Here is a 20,725-nt window from a genome sequence, read left to right as displayed (position 1 = left end):
GCAAGATATTTTTTTTCATTTGTTTGTATCCTCAGCGATTTCTTTCCTCAGTGTTTCATAGTTCTCCTTGTAGAGATCTTTCACATCCTTGATTAAGTATATTTCTAAATATTTTATTTTCTTTGTAGCTACTGTGAATGGTATTCAGTCCTTGATTTGACTCTCAGTTTATCATTGGTGTGTAGAAATGCTACTGATTTATGGACATTTGTGATTTATGTACATTAATTTTGTAACCTGAGACCTTGCTGAATTTATTTATCAATTACAGGATAATTGATAAGTCTGGAGTCCAGTCCAATTGATAATCGGAGTCTCTTGGTGGAATCTTTGGGGTTTTCTCGATACAAGATTATATTGTTAGCAAAAAGCAGTAGTTTGACATCCTTTTTCCCAATTTGGGTACACTTTATTTCTTTCTCTTGTCTGATTGCTATGACTATGACTTCCAGCACTATGTCAAATAAAAGTGGTTACAGTGGGCACCATTGTCTTGCTCTAGTTCTTAAGAGGACTGCTTTCAACTTTTTCTCATTCAGCATGATGTTGGCTATGGGTTTGTCATCTGTGGCTTTTATAATTTTGAGACATGTTCCTTCTATGCCTAGTTGGTTGAGGGTTTTTATCATAAAAGGGTGCTGAGTTTTGTTAAGTGTGGTCTATGTTTTTGCTTCTTGTTTTGTGGTAAACCACATTTATGGATGTGGTTATATATATATGTGGTTATATATATGTTGTTATATATATATATGTGGTTATATATATATGTGGTTATATATATGTTGGTTATATATATGTTGTGGTTATATATATGTTGAACCATTCCTGCATCACTGGGATGAAGCCCACTTGGTCATGGTGTATTATTATTTTTTTCTGGAATTATATTTATTTTTATATTCTCCCTATTGCCAGAGTTCTGGATTATTTTTTTTTTCATGTGCTGTGGAATTTTATTTGCTAGCATTTTATTCCATGTCTTAATCAAAGTGTTTTTCTTCATAAAATTAACAATTGCAAACTATAGGAGGATTTGTTAGTACGTTATACAGCTCACTTTTCTTTTAGAATTTATGGGGTAATGTATAAATTATTTTTCTGAAGACAAAAGCTTGATTCTTATATTGTTTCCCATGGCATTTGATTAAGCTGCTTTCAGAAGTTCAAGCAAGTAGTAGAAGGACATCAATAATATTGCATATAATAGAAGAGTAAACACAGTCTAAATTTTTCATAAGCAGGGACAATAGTGGAAGGCCACATGGAAAGCAGTCAAACCTGGTGTGATCGTGGCACAAGACAAGAAACAGGAGATGAATCCAAAGGAGAAGAAGAAAAGAAAGACGAAAAGGAGCAGGAGGAGGAAGAAGACCCATACACTTTCGCTGAGATTGATGACAGTGAATACGACATGATACTGGCCAGTATGAGCATGAAGAAAAAAACTGGAAGTCGATCTTTCATTATAAACAGGCCTCCTGCCCCCACACCCCGACCCACAAATATGCCTCCAAAAGAGAAAACCACACCTTACATAGCTCAAGGTAATAATGTCTTATCGTTTGTTGATTTTCTTTTTCCTTTCGTGTATGGGAGGAGGGTACAAGGTGATGTGATTAGTGCCTAAAACTCCAAAGATTAGAAATGTCTTCAAGTCACAGGCGAGTTGTGTTGGCCCCATTTTTTGAGTTTAGAAACATAATGAATGAAGAAAATAAGAATGATAGATTGGGTACCAGTTTCTAATTTTTCATTAAGAAGGATAATTTTGACAAACCATCCAGGGAACATGAAACCATAGTATATATGTAGAAATTCTATTGGATACCTCCTTCATAATTCTTCAGGAGGGAAGCTCAACTCCTATAAAGAATGTACAATACAAGAACATTTAAATATATACCACATAAGAGAAGCACAGTCTACTAAGGGAAGCACAATTACTCACCTCTGCTTAATATTTTCAAAAGACACCATTCTATTCCTAACACTATATATATTGACAGATTAGTATAAGAAAATGTAGTGATTATATATAAAGTTATTTATCACTGTACAATATACTTACTTAACAATGATCTATTGCTGATAATGCTCAAAAAACTATAACAAATTAATAAATGTTTCAGCTAAAGTGAAATGTGAATTGAAACAATTATCTAAATTATGAAGGCAGAGAATAAGCTTTAATAAGAAATTCTCAGATCGTCTATCATGGTGATCTCTAAGGTATACTATCTCTTTGACAATTTCGCTAAATCCTAAGAAGTACTTTTAAATAGAAAAATTAAATATAGTTTGATACAAGAATTTATTATATTCTAGAAATTTTTGGAGCAATACATCATCTTTTATACTCCAATCCTTAGAGAGTTTCTCAGGATCACAAATATTGAATCCCATGTTTGTTGTTCTGTGTTTGGCTTTATCTTCTCATCTTTCTATTGGCAGTCATATTCTTGTTTTCCAAGATCTCTTTGTTCTTTTTTTATAGCATTCTTTTCTCTTTTGGGGGAGATAGGGGATGGGGAGAAGTGAAATTCAATATCTTTGTTATAGTTTTTGTTTCATTTTGTTTTTATTTGGATTTTTAAATATCTTTTGTTTTGACTTTTATTTTTCTTCTGCTCTCACATTGTCTCTGTTGTCTTTATGCACCGTTTGTTTGTTCTGTCTGTTATGTTTGACACTTCCCTCAAATAGGTCTATTCTTAGCTATGCTTTTATGTTTAAGAATGAAGCAACAGAAACCTCAATGGAAACTCTACTTGTTAACTTGTGGACTATAGGGTAATAGGGAGGTAAGTAACTAGTTTTTTCATTGAATAACACCAAAATGTTAGCTTATGCAGCTCTATTCTGTGCTTTCTAATTTTGCTAGAATAAAATCCAACTAACTCTGGTCCACACTTCCATATCTGGTTGCCAGCACATTGAGATTAGAGTGTAGAAAGAAGACCGGGAATTTCGCCATTCAGAATGTACAATTCAACTTGTTCTCCCTGTTTTCAGTCTAGTGTGTAACTCCCGCCACCCACTGTGCCTTGTGTCCCATGTCCAGAACTACTTCCTTTCACTTTCTCTCTATTGAATAAATCTGCCATCATGGCTGATTGCCTCATTTCATAGCATTGAAGAAAGAATCTGGAGCTATGGCTGCTTTAGACTTTCAAGTAATCCCCATGTTAAATAAGTGTATTGTGATGGTTTTCTTCTCATTTGTTTGTTTATTTATCAATAACGTAAAGATTTATTACCAATCATAAATCCTTCTGTGTATTAATTATGGGAGGTCCCTACATGCAATGGTATAATCTGTCCTATATGTATATGCGTACATAAGAACTTTAAAGAATCTTAGAAATCTCGAGTTTCTATGAAATTTTTAAAGGTTATTTATCTCACTTACCCATCCCAAGCCTGGTAGCCTTCAACATTTATAACACATTTTCTAATTAAATTATACAACTTAATTTGTTCTTGTGATATTTGTATTACATGGAGATAGGAATCAGTGTTATATTTTGTTTGTAATTGCAATTAAGTATATAAAATAGGTATGGTTGTTTGCCCCACATCCCAAATCAGTAGCAAAAGCTATCCTGTAAATGAGGTCACCAAAATCTCCTTGCATTTTTTTTTTCTTTGCTCTTTCACTGGGATACACTTGCCTGCTTTCCTCTTTTATGCAGTTGATTGTTGATCATTCTGTTCTCACATTAGGAAGACATTGCCTCATCAGCTAATTCCTTCTTGATGTTCTTTGCATTTCACAGGGTAAAAGTCTTTCATCGCATCTTTTCTTTTCTTTTTTTTCCTAGCTCAGGCAGATCTCTTAAATAGAATTGCCACTATTTCCCAGAAAGCCATGCATTCAATTAGAAGAACATTAATTTGACCCAATTCTTCCCAGAAGACAAAAGTGGTAGCAGAGTGTTGGCATATCCAGGGGACGTTAACGTAGCCAAAAGTGAAAGATGTGGAACAGGGAGGATGGAGGAAGAATACGGGGTGCAGAATCCCAACTTACTATTCCAGAAACTCAAGAAAATACTAGCAAAGAGACTAGGCAAAGAAAAACCAGGAATATACAGAAAAACCATGTTGACTTTGGAGAAAGACCTGTATTCAGGTTTAACTGATGTTACATAAACAAAAAACTTCATATCTGAGATTTCATTTTCTCATTGTTAATTGGGGATTAAAAGCATATCTACTTCAAGGACTGTTATAATCTTTAAATGAGATAAAATTAATAAATACCCAGTACAATACTTGGTATATAGTATATGTTTAATACATTATTGTTCAAAGCAGTTCTCCTTTGTCTTTGTTTGGTTTCTGAGCAGAAGATGACTTGGATAAACTAACTTTAAATTATAGAAAAAGTGTCTGTGTGTCTCTTGGATTCTGGGGGAGTCAGAAGTTAAGGAAGATAACGTGCCGGAGTGGATGGAGAAGGAGGACCCTGTCCTCTAACAGGACAAGCTGACTTAATCTATTAGTAGGCAACTTGTATGATACTTGCTACTTCATGCAACACTCCTGCATGGGTGGTAGTACTAGCCTCATTTTAGAAACAGAAAAACTGATGTTCAGTGAGTTTCAGTTTCTCTCCCAAGGTGATAAAATTAGGAAAAGGAAGAGGTGGGAGTCAGACCCAAATTAATCTGTCTCCCATGCCTATGCATGTGGCACCACAAATTACCTTCACTGATCTATTTATTTCTGGATTATTCATTAATACTTATTTTTTCCTTCTGACCCGTAAGATCCGTGAAGGAAGAAATCAACTTCACCTGGTTTTGCCTATCATTTTATCTCTGGTGCCAAGACTACTGCTGAATTGTTAATAGAAACTATGCATATTTGATGAATATTTACTGAATAAAATTATATAATTGATGAGGTCCACATCAGTGCGGCTAGAAGACTCCATTAACACTTTGAAGGATGGTTAGAAGAATATATTACTCTACTAATTCCTCAATTTCTCCTGTTTTAAACCATCCCACGGCCAAAACACTGCTAATTTGAAGGGAAGCCAGGGTGGGGAACCTGCGGCCTGGGGACCACATGTGGCCTTCTGGATCCTTGAGTGAGGCCTTTTGAGTGAATCCAAATTTTACAGAACAAATCCTCTTAATAAGGGGAAGTTTAGATTTGGTCGAGGGGCCACATTTGGGGGTCTTGACCCACCTTGGCGCGAGATATTCACATACAGTTAAACATTCTGTTCTCACAAAGTCGATTTTACGAGAGAAAAGCTCTATTTCCACCATCACTGCCATCCCCTACCCCTAGAAATATAACTTATTAATGCTAAACTGAACCCATGTTGGTTCGTTTTACCAGGAGATATGTTTCTGACTTTTTATCCCATTGCTGTGGTACTAAATCTAAGGTTAACAAGCACAAGAAGAATAACTCATTTTTTCTTAAATAGAAAATTTTTGAAGTCTGTCTATTTTTGGATATAATAGTCTCTCCACTTTTTCCTCCCTGTGATATTGAAAAGGATCAGGTACATTAAGCTTTAAGAGTATAGAGGAATTAACATGGATTTATAGTCGTCTTTAGTGACAGAATTCTTGATTTAGGACAAATCAAGGAAAGAAAATGAGCTCTTGGCATAGCGTAGATAGATTGGTTGTAAAACTATATTCATAAATCATGCAAAGAGATGAATGCCTATTGGGTAAAATTTTTCAACATTCATGGACGGTTTTCCATTTCTCCATCACACAACTAATAGAACAAAGATCCTTCTTCAGAGTCCATGTGACTCATTTGGGGTAGAATATAATTTCCTTTTCAATTTCCAATTGCTACTGAGTTGCCCTTGGCATTTTGCAGGGCAACAAAGTTGCATACGACCTTTTTGAGAGCTACTCAGCTACCGGGACCCCAAAATGTCAAGTACAACTCAGTTGCTCTCAGAAATTTCCCACTTGCAATTCACTTGTACTTGAAATTGATCACGTACAATGCAATTGAAATGCAAAAAGAAAAAAAAAGACCTTGTAGAAACTCTTAGGAAAATTAATTTGTATCACCGCAAATGTGACAGGGTAGAATGGTCTCTGTCCTCATTAGTAAATATGATCAAGTGGATTAAAGTAGGTCCTAGATCAAGGGCCTTGGGTCCTCTCTCTGGCTGGGTGACCTTGTCCAAACCATTTGTTGTGGAACAGAGCTTGTATATCACAGGTGTGCTCTCAGGATAAAGTGACGTGCTTGTCGTTCTATTGGGAAGCCTCGTGTTCCTGCCTTTCTCCTGTGACTCTGCCTCACCCCTTTCCTGTCGGGGTACTCGTGTAGCTCTGCAAAGGAGCAGTCATTCTGACCTGTGCTCATACCGCCCGCGGAGGGGGCACGGCTGCTTGTGTAACCCAGGTGATTTTGTTTGCTTTTTCTTTCCTTCTTACAGCAGACATCATGATGCCCTGGCTTTTTCACAGAGACACTAAACGAAACACGAGAAGGGCTTTGCAGACCATCCGCTGGAGTACTGGCATAGTAACGATGAACTTCTCCAGCCTCGTCTTCCAAGGATTCGATTCCTTTCCATTAGTGAAGCAGGAAGGAGGCAATCCTCAACCGTGGTGTGAATCGACATTGAATCATTTGCATGACCTGAGAAAATGAATGCAAATATTGTCGCGCACTTAGATTTGCATTCAGAAGCAGAGCGAATTCTGGTCTTTTTCCACCTATGATGCTACTAAACTATTTGTTAAGTGCATCTTTAGTAAGAAGTTTAATTGACCTACCGCAACAGCTCTTAACTAGTGGTGATTTGCCTCTCGGAAGACATTTGGCAACATCTGGAGACATTTCGATTGCCATGACTGGGACAGTACTGGTGGCATCTGGTAGGTAGGGGCTGGGACGCTGCCAAACCTCCCACAGTGCACAAGCCAGCCCCCAACAAACAGTTATCCCATCTAAAATTTCAACAGTGCCACTGTCTAGCAACTCTGACCTAGGTTATTTCCATTTTTAAACCAGCTTAAAAATTTAAATACTTTAAAGAATGGTCATTTAGAGATGAGATCATAGGTGTATCAAACAACTATAGCAAACAGCTATCCACACATACTGTCTTTTACTCAGTATTTCCTGAATTCACAGGATTTTCCACCAGACTTTTAATGTGTGCCTCTTTTTAACTCTAAATAAGTAGCAGTTAGAGAAAAATAAGATGCTCCCTGAGGTTGGCACGTGGAGAGGAGTCTCCCTAAGAGACCAGCAGCGTGGTGGAGTGAAATTCACGAAGACTGTGAAGCCAGATGGACCGAATTTGACTTAAGATTTTGCCACTTAAAGTTGTGTTACTGTGCAAGTTACATAACCTTGCTTCTTCTGTTTTCGTTTTTGTTTTTAAAGGAACGATAATACCTGTTTCACGGGGTTTTCATGAGAACTAAAGCTACATATGTACAGTGGCTGGCATGGAGCAGCATGCAGGAAATGACAGTCACCATGACAGAAAGTATTCTGTAGACACAGAGCTGGGGGCAGATCTGCCGTATTTTCCCAGTTAGGATGCCTTTTGCTTCTCGCCTTTTACATGGGTTTTATGTGCAATGCACCATCTTGTGTGACTTTTCCAAAGTACTGACTAACTACTAATATCAAACACTATCTAGAACAAAGGGCATAATCCTGTCCTTTTGGAATTTTCAATCTGTATTTATATAATTTGAGTCTTATTAGCAGAACTTGCATTTAATGTTTGTTCAAAGTGAGCCTAATCAGATAGTTTATCTTTAAGTTCAGGGGAGAAAAACATTTAGAGTACCAAGTTTTATCATCCCATGAAATATGACAAAATGCAAATCATGATCCCACTGGTGTTTCTTAGGATAGCAACATTTCCTGATATGGGGGATAGGGGTGGCAATAGAAGTTACTTTTGGTAATCACTAAGCATGAACCAAAACGTGAACTCTGTAGTTTCCAGAATCTTCCAGTGGCTTCCTTGCTACACAAACCACTTCTCTTTGAAACAAAAGAAAAATTACTTAGAATATTACTCGAGTGATGTCTGCACTTATACCATTTCCTTATTGGTACAAATGGGTAAAAAGAGAAGTGAAGTGATGAGCCCAAATAAGTTTTTGTGGGAGAAGACTGACTCCCAGCGCAGTGCCCTGCGGGCGATGGGTGCCCAGTACCCGCCTGCTAAGAAGACAGAGGAAGACTACCTGCCCCGGGACGAGAGGAGGTTTTACTGACAGACTCCTTGCTACGACCTCAAGCTATAATTGCAGAGAATTCCACAAACCAACTGCCCTCTCTCCAATGTCTCAACTTCCTGGATTATAAATATTTCTAGAATAGAAATAGTCATGTTTGCATCAGAAAGAATACATATGCAAATAAAAACAGTTTGTGTTCTAGTCCAGTAAAAATTTGCTTCTTTAGAAGGAGAAAAAAATCACTTACAGTAAGATTTCCTGGTTTGAGAGAAGATTTTAAAGGGAACATTTCCATCAGTCAAAGTTTCTGTTACAGATTGGAAAGAAAATTAATGTTTTCTCCTTAGGAACGTAAAGCACTCATCGATACCGCCATTGGATTAGAATTTCTATGCCATTTTCCATGTAGAAATGTGTTTTCCAACTTTCCATCTTTGCCAATCTCAAGAGTAAGCTGTAACCCATGCTATTCACCCCACCTTGAGTGTGTCCGTTCAAATGTAGTGGCTGTATTCGATAAATTTGTTGAAATTAATAACCTGTTGCTGGCACAACAAAATGGTGGTTTCAAGCTGATAGAGGTGCTCAATCTCTTTCGGTCCCTTGGCAAACAGGCTGTGTACATCTTTCCTTTAAGCTTCAGACTAGTCACTGTGACCACTTACCCGGTTAGAACATTCGGTGTCTTGTATCTACTGGCTATACAAAGGGATTGTTGAGTACTTGGATGGGAGACACTTCATTCTTTTACCTCATTCTGCCTTTCTGCAATTAGCTTTTATGCGGTGCAAACTGAAGATATGAGGTAGGGAAAATAGGGCTGGGAGAACGGAGTCATGACCTTGCTCTTCCTGAGTTTCTCATCCGCATCTTCTCTCATCAGTGGGCACTGATGACACATCTGACCTTTACTTAAATGAATACATGGAAATGGAGGACAGCATGGAAACCGTGACTGTTCCTTATTTGCTTCTCATCCTCAGGATCTAGGGCAGCACATGGCTACTAGTCAGCCACCTAACGAAAGGTGTTTGAGTGAGTAACAAACATACTGCTGCTGCCCTATACAGTATCATTCCCTGAAATCCCAGAAAACAATATAGATCTGTATATTTTATTTTATATTTCATCTCTAGTTTCAAGAATGATCATAAATGATAAGTGTACAGATCTAAATGACATATTATTTTCCACTTCTAATGGGCGTGGGCCATACGGGCTCTGTGTTTATGGTTCACGTGAATGCAGTTGGCTACCGCACAGACTTTTTATCACCTTGGGCACTTATAAAATAATCCAAAAGAAGCTTTATCAGATTTTCTAAGAAGGGCAGCTATGGAAGAGTCTCTCTGCTTAAAACAGGATACAAGTGAGGTTGACATGAAGAATGTTCTTGCAGAAGCCTGAAAAGACAAATAGAGCAAGTGAATTCGTTAAATTTCACCTTCTCCTCCCCCTCTGCTCTTCTGCTAGTTCTCCTTTGCTTAACATTTTGAATATTTAATACTATGCTAATTTTTTCAATTCAATGTCATATCTATTCTGGAGAAAATTTTACAGAAGTCATTTCACCACTATTTAAAATAAAACAGAGTGTTATTTGGGACATTTGTATTGTTTGGTATTATTTTACACCTCAAAGAATATTTTTCTTTCTCTATGGACTTCTTTTATGTCTAAAGGTCATGGTAACAACTGACAATGCAGTCATATTTCTCAAATTCGAATTTTAGGTAGGAAGAGCAAAATAAGATTACACTAGGGCCGAGAGTCAGCCAAGTGGATGTATGTCATAATTGCCTTGATAGCCTTTTTTGGATATTGATGAGATAAAATGTGGTTGAAATAATATTCTAGGAATTCAACATATAGGAAAGGATCATATTAATATATTAATAAAATATTACCATTGGTTTGTGATTTACCTTTCTAGTTTTTCTATTAGTCTGAGTCTCTAAATCTCTAGATTACAAATAATCTCTTCCTTACAACATAGCACTCTACCTGAACTCATACTGTCTTAAGAATTTACCCTAGCGCCATTGGACCTGGGATGACTTAGGAAATTAGAGTTGGTAACAATTTAGACTTTTAGAACTGAGTGAGACATGACAGATCATCACACATAAGCCCTAATTTTATTGGCAAGAAAATTAACGCCCTGGAGGAGAAAGAGGGGAAAGCCCTTTCCCCACACCATGCATGTTGTTGATACAAAGACAAAACTATACCATTCCACTGTGCCAAGCCGGTTAGAATTCTGGTATAGAGATTTTTTTTCAATTACTGTATGTTTAAAACAGATTCTCATCTAACTCACCACAAATCTCACTTTACAAAAATATGTACTTTGTATAGCAATCCAGTGACCCATAACCCCACACTCAGTTCTCACTCCATTATGGGATTTTATTAATATATTTAGCTCTTCTAAATGTTGTGGGGGGCGGCAGAACATGGTCAATATAAAGCATGTAAAACTTTTAAAAACAAAGGTATTGCTGATGGAAGCAATTTAGAATGTTTCAGCTAATACTAACAAAAAAGAAAGATTAACAAATTTTGGGATTTTACATCTACCTGATCTTTTCCTAAGGCTAATGGAGTACGTATTCTTGATATGCATGTTTGCTTCAGAGATATTTGGGTGGGCTAGCTCTTTCTCCAGGAAACAAATTAAAATAGGCCTTTTCCCAAGATTACCTCATCTTTAAAAATACTCCTAACATTCAAAGCAACGGGAAGACAGTATGTTTGGCAATATGCTAATTGCCAATTGTTTTTGTGCTTTTGTGGTTTGTTGTTGTTGTTTGCCTTTTTGTTTTGTTTCTGGTTAGGAAGTGAGGCTCATGTAGGTGGGAGAAAAGAAATAGGGCAGAGAGGGTGCAGCTGGAGGTGAGTTGAAAGAGACTTCCAAAATGGAATTCTGGTAGAGACGACCTTTACATTGTGGGGCACGACCTACTGCACATCTGCTTTCAAAGACTCCTGTCATCAGCCTTTTCATAATGACCCCATTCATAGCACCCTACTCTCACATTCCAATATTCACGCCTCGTCCCAGGCTGGTCCAAGTATAAGCCCTGGTGAAATCTCAACAATAAATAAATATGCTACCTGTAAGCTCATAGTCTAGTAACTGATAGAGAGCATTTATTTGTTTAGCATTTACTGTATTTTACACAGGCTGAGCATTTGTTATCAGCAAAAATATTCCAATAAAATATAGGGTGTAAAGTAATTTTTAACAAATTAAGGCCAAAAGCTGGAAAATAACTCATTTTCAAGTACTCTGCAGCTTCAAATCTCAGCAGAATCCTTAAAACTTAATGTAATTCTTATCACTTAATGTAATTTTTATTTGAAGAGTTTATTATCTGAATTTATCTTTGGATTCGGGTCATTTGCCTGATTAATGAGGCCAGATTACAGCTTTTTAGCCTTAGACATTCTCAATTATATCTTAACAATACTGGCAAAAGAGCACAGAGAGCGCATGTTATTAAAATTTCGAAACACTGCATTTTTAGAAGACTTTTAGAACTGGCCAATGGGGAAAAAAACAGGCACCTCTTTAAAAATTCTTTTAATATCCTAAAATATATTCACATACCATGTATTCCTCGATTTATTTTAGGAAAAATGTAAGCCTCAAACCCAGAACTTACCAGTTAGTTGTATTTAGCAAGTTTTCCAAATACTAACTTGGAGCAGAAAACTGATTTTCAACCAGAAATGTTATTTCAATGTATACTTTTTCTCAAACACATCATATTTTGAAAATCTATTTGCCTCTTCTCTTTGAAAGAGGACAGTAGAAGGGGGTACCCTTTCTCGTAACAGCATCTGGAAAATTATGTATGCTTTGTAGATAATTGTCTATTTCACGTGTTAGATGGGTTTAAAGAATATTAAGACCAAAGACAGAGATCCGGGCTCGTTGTTGGGATGCTTCTCCCAGTGGGAGTGGTCCAGCCCCATCCAGCTGGAGCGCACTCCCTCCCTCACGCCTCCGTTCAGCCATGCTAGGAAATCCTGTTGAGCTGCTAAAAGGAGTAAGAGATACAGCCATGTGGGAAATGCTCTAAGGTTTCTTTTAATCTTCTCCTCTGTCTGCTTCTCTACCTTTGAAAGGGAAGAATTCTGGAAGGGAAGAGGCAGCAGTGTTGTAAGGAACCAAGCAATAGATTGAAGTTCAAGGCTTGAGGGTCTAAATCGCATCTCTACTAACAATGCCTCTGGGATCGTTGCAGAATGACTTAGCCTTCGTACAAGCTAGTTACTTCCACCTCCCTCATCTTTAAACATACGAGTTTGGGCTAAATCTCCAAGGCCTCTTCCAGTTCCCAAACACTGTAATTCAGGCTGCCTATAAAAAAAATCAGTGTAACTCTGGAATGTTCATTTTCTAAAGTAAAGTTGCAAAGGGTCTGGACTTTTCCATTAACAAATGCCAGAAGCTGTACGAAAGTTTGCGGGTGCTCAATAAATATTAAACAATCAATTTTATCTTTCATCTGCAAAATGGGGTGAGTAATGCTGACGTGTCTCCCAGAACGTCGTGTGAGAAATAAATGAGAACAAAGCACTTTTCAGATAATGAAGTAATTCGAATAAGCTGCTTTAATAGGTCTGAGGTCTGGACAGTTGATGCAAGAATAAAGTGGCTTTTTATTATTGCGTCTGAGCTACAACAGTCTCTTACTCTGTTCAAGAAGAAACAGTCATTCTCCTCGCTTATCGCCAAAAAGGCAGCATGAGTAATTTCTGTGCAAATGAAATTTTTCATGTGATTTTAGCATTTATCACTTTTAACAACGCTGCTTTTATTTTAAGCTGATATCAAATGGAATCACATATTGATTTAAATGGTTTAGTGCGGCGTTCCATCAGCGTTATACCCCTCTGCTCAAAGAAAATGCTTTCCGAAATGACTGATGGGCTGCACAAATGAGAAAATTATAAATTTAATAAGCTTCCTACTCAAAAATAGTGCAGTTGGGGAATTGTTACTAAGGAAAATGATATATTGCACTCTAGCTTCCTGGAGACTTCTACACTATGGGTTTTTTTGGTTTTGTTTATGTTAAATAAATGTTCTGTATTTTTTTACAGTGTTCCAAAAAAAGACACCCAGAAGACAATCTGATGACGACAAGTTTCATGTTGTTCCTAAGAAACAAGGTACTGACACTAACTTCAGTCTGTTTAATAATCTCTAAGTAAGATTTAAAGAAATCTTATGAATACTGAATCGTAGGACAGAAGTAATTGTGTGCTTGATTGATTTTGCTCTTAAGTTAGTGTCTCGCCCAAATATAATGTCTCCATAATAAAATCAGTGAAAAAAATTATTTTAATTACCAAGGGCAGGCAATGGCTTTGTCAGATGTTTGCGGTGATGTTGTTGATGTTGCTATAAGGGCTTCGGGGAGGTTAAGTCAGAATAATTCTCTCATGTGCCTCAGAGGCCACATTTTCATAGACCTGTCGAGGGAAGTTTCTGGAATTTAACGTGGTAGGAGAGGTGATGGTTGTTCCCCAAAGGAGGGGACCAGCGTTGGCTGTCCCTGCTCTGTCTCACGTGCCAGTCAAAGACTACGCCCTCTCCCCACCATTCTCTTGCCTTCGGCACTTGATCCAACACTTTTGGAGCAATTCATTGTCATTCAGAGAGAAGAGCTGAGAACTGTAGCCGCAGAATTATCTCCCGCAGGAGGAATATTTTGTGCTTCCGGTTTTCCATGAATTGCTTGTGTTCTATTGAAAGGAGAGACTCCCACAAATTATTATAATTTTTTCTGACAATAAGACCTTACTCCATATTCAAAAATGAACAACATACAAGGCAGCAGAAGTAGGGCTCGCGTTAGCCGGCCTGGTAATTGGCAGGCGGTTGCAGGCCCACCCGTCACAATGACTCCAACCGAGGATATTACCTGGAAATTGGGGCCAGGGAAGTGTTAAGAGAGACGTGAAAATGAACCCGGAAGTTATTCCACGGCGGCCACTAAGCACCCCCACCCTCGGTCTCCTGTTGTGCGGCCGTGGAGAGGGCTGAGTGTGGACCGTGCCACCCCCTGCCACCCCTGAACTGTGAAACACCGAACCTCAGTGGCTCTGCTCCTGGGGCACTGCGAATCGTCCTCCAGACAAAGGTGGGCTCTTCCGGGAGAGGTCTCCCCTCATCACTGCAGGTGGCATTTCCCACAGCAGCGAGTTTGCACTCAGATCACTCTTCCAGTCCAGTGCATGGCGGCTGAAGGTCACGCGTGATGAAACTGAGCTTCTGTTCTGCCGTGAATCACTTGCATAGACTGCTTGTCAACTGTCCTGCAAAAAACTCTCTTTATTTGGCAGTTTTCCATTTTTAGTGATTTCACATTGGGGGGATAGATCTTTTTTAAGTCTACTATAATCCTCCCAGTGTGCCTTTAGCTCTCTCAAGAAATAAATGCAAAGCTCTCTGTGAGATCGCTGCACAGTTAGGATCGGAACAGCTGCTGACAAACCAAGCACAGTGGATAAGGTTATTCCTACCTGGGCTCCCCCACCTAGCCCACAAAGCTTTGCAAAGAATAAAGAGAGGAGATGCTTTGAGCTCTTTGGGAGAAACGCCCCTGAACATTTTTCTTATAAATTACTCAATTACGTTTTCGTTACATTCCGTTAGAATTAAGGGGAAAATAGGAAGAGGGCCACAGGAGATGAGGGAAAAGTGACAAGCATCAAGTGTGATGAAGAAATCCCTGGAACACTTGATCTTATCAATTACCCTTCTGGCCGCCCCACAGAAAGCAACGTCAGGAAAAGGTGCTTGTATCCATTAAGACCAGGAAAGCCCAATCATCATTCTACCATTTGTATAGAAAATTGGTACCCATGTTAGTACCCAAAAAAGAGGAGGAGAGAGTGGTGAAGAGAACCAAGGACCTAATTATACAACCTTTTATTGGATTACTATCTATCCATATTTTGCTACCTAATTTGCATCATTAAGATCAATTATCACTAGATTTTTAAAACTTTGGGGACTAGGAAACTATAAGTTTAATCATATTTTATCTGAAATTTTTTCTCTCTACATACTGAAATTCAACTTATCAAAGATATTTTTGGTAAGTCACCTTACAGCAGCCTCCCTAAAGTTCTTTAATCCTGGACATCAGTAATTTACTAGAATGGAACAGAATATTGTTCTATTTGTAAAGACTAAGGGAACATAAAACCTCATGAAATATTAAAAAAAAAAAAAAACCCTCCCTGATGACTACAATCTGCAGGGAAATCAGAATCTAGCATGAGAAAAAAAGATAACTAGACATAATTGGGAATATTTTGAAATAAAAGAATGAAGTACTTAAGCACCTAAACGGATTTATTGCATTCAACTATATTTCTCTAAATCATTTCAGATATTATGACCATTCAGTCCATGGAATATACTAGGCAATGAAAACTGCTTATTATTGAATTAATAAACACTCTTCAAATATTCTGGGATTTCGTGGTATAATATGAAAGCAGTACAAATACATACTTCAGCAATGGTAATTTCTTTATTTGGTAGAAAACAATGAAAAGGGCCTTTTATGAAATGTTTGTGAGAGTCAAGATTTTCTACAGGGATTAGACAAGTTCTGTAAAGAAAGCGAAAGGAATTATTTAATTCTTTCTCTGTAGTCTGGAAGGAAAAGGGGTTATGAGAGCCAACTATTTTCCCATTGAAAGTATAAGCATTTCAAATGCTCTGAGTTCAAGACTGCCAAGGGATTGCCAGGAAGTTACATTATTGCTAAGTCAAGGAATTTTCCTGAGAAACAGAAAAAAAAAACTCATTGGCACCATTTCCATGGGAACTCAACAGATTTCTTCAATTCAATTTTCACATCTTGAAAAAATGTAAGGAAAAATACTGAGGACTTTGGATCACAGATAAAATTTTCCATCAAAATAGTTGTAAAATCAATTTTCCCAAGTTGGATTTGAAATTAGAAAATCCCGAGGATTCGTGTCACAGAATAAGCCACCACTGCCCTTACAACCCCCCTTCCCAAAATTGAGCCTCACGTGGAAGTCAGGAGTTTGTTCTTCAATGTTGCAAGCCAGAGAACCGAATTTTGTCAGTGCGCTTGGAGTTGATCAGGGTTGCAAAGTCCGAGTTACGTAATCCAGGCTCACAGAGGACTGACTTATTATACCCAATTCCAATCTATTAATATTAAACCCATAATAAGGAAAGATTGCTTCCCAGTGACTAGAATGCTTGCGTTCATTTGGTCCCTGCCAAATGCTACAGCTTCTGTAGAGTATGCTTAGTCATTAGAAGTCTGCTAAGTGAACGCGATCAAGTCAAAGGGTGCTTGAGGAATGGTGAGGGCTCCTTCTTCAAAAACATGGAGATACCTGGCTACTTTTCTCTGCTCCACGGAATAATATAAAAGTCCAGGGTCAAGTTTGCTCATGTTTTCCAGACCTATTATAGTCTTTTCTTAGACTGTGCGGAGTGTCCTAGTCTATCACTGACGTGGTCTTACTCATACAGGGCACATGGCAACTGATGAGCTCAAGCATCCTTCGCAACTGCCTCCCTGTAGTCAGGGATCGTATCTTCGACCCTCCCCAGCCACGCAGTTAAACAATCCACCTCATCCAGGCTCCCTACCCAGCTGCTTCTCCTGGCCACTCTCACTCCAGAGGAGCGTGAGAGTTATTTGCAGAGCTTCTAAAACCTTATTGCCTGAGCCTTCCCTTAGACATGGGCTAAAAGTGAAACAGATAAGAATAGTAATTGGCAATAATCTCGAAACCAAGATACAAAAAATAAAATCCCACCAAAAACAAAAAAACTGTATGCTACATAAAACCATGTCAGAGGCCACATGTGATCAAACTTCGCCCCTAAATATATTTTAACAGTAACCCATGCAATAGAATCTAATTGTTTTGCCATCACTTAGGACCATATTTCCTATAAAAATTCAAATTTCCAACCACTCCTTATTATATAAATGTATCGTTGGCTACAAATGACTTTTGCTGTTATTTGTTATCATGCCTTCCATGTTGTTTTCTTATATTTGAGACACATTTCCTTAAGTCATAATTTTATAAAAAGTGGGAAAATAGAAGATACATCAAGAGAGTCCTGTTATAAAGAAAAAAAGAAAGAACATTTTTATTTGTGATAATGAATAGTCTTGATTATCAAAGATATTTGTAAAGATGTATTTAATAAGCAGGTACTGAACCTTATTTGCTAAGAGATTTCATCTGTCTGGCCCCTGTAGGCTAATAAGTTTGCAAGCCCTGCTCTAGTCTCGGCCACCAATCTTCGCTCCAGACTCCAAAATCATCATTGGCCGGTCCTTTGTGGGAGGGGCATGCATGCTCAGGGGAAAAATATGGTCAGGCAACGTGTCTTTTATGTGTTCTCTCAGTGTGCAGTGCTGCAGCAATTTGATAAATGGTAAATAATAAAATTGTCTATAAGCAGCAGACCTGGGGAGATGTGGAAGGTATTACCCTTATGTGGGGAAAAGAGAATGCTGATCTCTGAGGTATTTTCATCGGGCTGTTCTTGCCAGTGCTGGATATATTAAACAGAAAAGAGGGAAAATTGTCAAAATGTGGTCATTTGTACTCCCTAAAACAATAATGGCCTCAGTTCTCTTTTCCCGTATAGCTTACATTTCCATTTGTCATGTTGCTCACAAAAGTTTTCTGCTGTTGTCGTTAAAGTCATACCTTGAGAAATCTGTGTAATAGCAGAGTTCGTGCTCCACATGGCAGTGAGCTGGCACCCACGGTGGCCTCTCTCAGAAATGAAATCAAAGCATAAAAAAAAAAATTCTTAATAATAGTGAGAACAAAGACTGAAAACAATAATCTGAGACTAACTCCAATTAATTCTAAGGTTGAAAAAAGGTAATTGAGACATGTGGTCTTTATTATTATTATTTTAATGATGACATATTTATTAAGTAAATATTTCCTATTTTGCATTCCTTTTTGTTGGGCAATCAAGCTGTTTCCTTTCAAAAGGAAACATTTCAGTAAAAAATGTTTCCTAGTAAAAATTTTCAGTAAAAAAATTCTTCTAGTCAGTCACTCAATAATAGAATATTAATGCGAAGCCCAATGTGCTTTCTTGCCTATCTATAGATGTACATACTTGCTACCATGAGTTGCTTGATGTTTATATGACCAATATTTGATCAAATAGAAAGTCTGGTCAAGAGAAATGTATCCAAAAGGAATTGATCAATATTTGATCAAATAGAAAACATTATAAGGAGAAATTTATCCAAAAGAAACTAAGACTTTAGAAAGTAGTTTGTCTTGAAGCTTTTACAATAAGACACCAAGAATCTGTAATACGATATGTATAGGTAGAAGTCTGACAAATGCTTTTTAATGAAAATTGTGTTAAACTTATAGCAACTCTTCTGAAAGTAAACTAAAAAGAAACATAAAATTAGGAGGAAGGAATATTTTACACCACCTTCTCTTCCCCAACAAACAATAATCTAAATGTGATAAAGCAATCTTGCAAACCCTACCAAAAATTACAGGTTGCATGTTTTGGTTTGACTTGTCTGCCCTTAGAAGAAGAGGTAGTTAAAGGCCTAAATTATTTTTCTTTGCAACTTGTCATGCCTAGTAGTAATTTATCAAGAAAAATGCTTTAAATCTCTTTAGCATGAAAAAAGTAAGAGCAGATGAATGTAAAATTAGTCTAGTTATAACAACTCACTTTCAGGACTTGATATCTAAGACTTCTGTTGCTCCTAACTTTTGTTCTTTTGTTCTCTCTGCACGACGTTGCAACTGAACACCACTTTCCCTTCAAAGAAAGTCATCTTACTTATATTTTAATAATAAGAATATGAAATATGCATGAGTAATTGAAATGAATATTATTAAAAGGATTCAGTGTTTTTTTTTTAATTCGGCTAAACTCGTACATAAAGCAAAACTGAAACTGATAATGTTTCCTGGGAAGACTTTCCTTGAGATCATTTCCACAAATGCAGGAACTCTGGCTGTCTGAGCTACTTGAGATAAAAATGGATTCACACTTAAGCAAAAGGATGCCTAAGTGAAGTGAGGTGACGGTTAAATGGCATCGCTGTGAGAGGACGACGCTAAACCACCATGCTCCGGCAGCGTGGCACGTAGAATTCCCTGCCAACTGCATTGCACGAATTGAATTTGAGTGAGGAGCCCATAAAAAGCAAATGGTATAAGAAGCAAGATCTCAATTGTCATCTGCGCTTTTCACTGCTGAACCAGTCAGCCCTCTGGCTAACTTGAGCTTCTCCAGTTCCCCTGGGATTTCAGGCTGCATCATCCTCGGGGTATAGAATCTGCTGACATCTTGTTAGTTCTGGGGGAATAGACTTGTGAAGAGAAAAGACGAGTCAGGAAAGCCCCCATGGGAGTCAGAGCGATTGGCCGCGGAGCACTTTTATGTGCATGTGAATCTTTTTGGAAAGGAACCCTCTGCATGTCCCTGTCCCAAGATTCATTGCTTTGAGGGACATTAGAGGTCATCCAAGACAGCCCCAAGGCTCGATTCCCCTTTGGATACTTAAAACCTGCTGTCAAATACTTGAAACTTCTCCTTTCCAGGATAACCAAAGGCTAATTCTATCAGTGAATCCTAATTACTGTAGAATATGAACGCCTTCCTCATCCTCCAAGTCCTTGCCAATATGGTCTAGCCATAGTCTAGTTTATCTGTTTCTTTCTTGAAGAAGCGCTTCCAGAAATGAGCAGATTTCTCCAGGACAGCTCGGTAGACAGCTGGGTAGGCCCAGCTATTCTTTCCTTCTAGACTCTACGGGCATATTTAGATTTGACAGTATGTTAAGGCATGTGCGACTGCTCGGTGACCCTGCCCGTCCTGAAATAGTACAAAAGGTGTGTTGGACTTAATGCAAATATACACATGCGAAGGTACAAACTCAAATGAGTTCTGGTGGCCAGACAAGTAGCAAAGTGTGTTGTCATTCAGTGACTATAAGGAGTGGCGAGGATTGGGGTAACCTGGAGAGCATATACCTTCCCCAAAGGCCTGCAGGCCCTTTTATGCCTTCAAACTTCATGGTGGACAAAAGAAACATTGAATTTGCCCATGACCTGCCAATTTGCTACCACTGTGCCTCGGGCCAGTCTCTGGTGTTACATTAGCAGCATGCCGGAAAACTATGTCATCCAGTATTCTGTGGTGCTGTGCAAACATGTGGCATACTCCAAAATAAACTCCTTTGAAAAGGAAGCATTTCAGTACAAAATGACCAATTGTTTATTTTTAATCTTTCAGGAATAAATTTACAAATGATCCTAAGCCTTTCATGACATTCATATGTTGGTTGAGATCTCTTTTCTCGAAGTTAGAGAAGTTGCTTATTCTACAAATAATTATTTTTAATAATAATGTCAATATGTGTTTAGGGCCGGACGTGGTGGCTCACGCCTGTAATCCTAGCTCTCTGGGAGGCCGGGGCAGGTGGATT

At 38.0% G+C, this 20,725-nt stretch overlaps 1 protein-coding gene across 1 annotated transcript in view; it reads left to right on the top strand.

Annotated features, from left to right (window-relative positions):
• Positions 1–20,725, top strand: part of BANK1 (B-cell scaffold protein with ankyrin repeats 1) — a 269,577-nt gene that overhangs the window by 222,252 nt on the left and 26,600 nt on the right. The window contains 2 exon segments of the mRNA XM_012655372.1: positions 1,242–1,544; positions 13,320–13,388. Coding sequence (XP_012510826.1) covers positions 1,242–1,544; positions 13,320–13,388 — 372 coding nt within the window.

The sequence above is a fragment of the Propithecus coquereli genome, unplaced genomic scaffold, assembly GCF_000956105.1.
Source record: "Propithecus coquereli isolate 6110/MARCELLA unplaced genomic scaffold, Pcoq_1.0 Scaffold475, whole genome shotgun sequence".
NCBI classification, from domain to species: Eukaryota; Metazoa; Chordata; class Mammalia; order Primates; family Indriidae; genus Propithecus; species Propithecus coquereli.
Note: the sequence above shows the minus strand (reverse complement) of the source record. Positions and strands in the feature narration are given on the sequence as shown.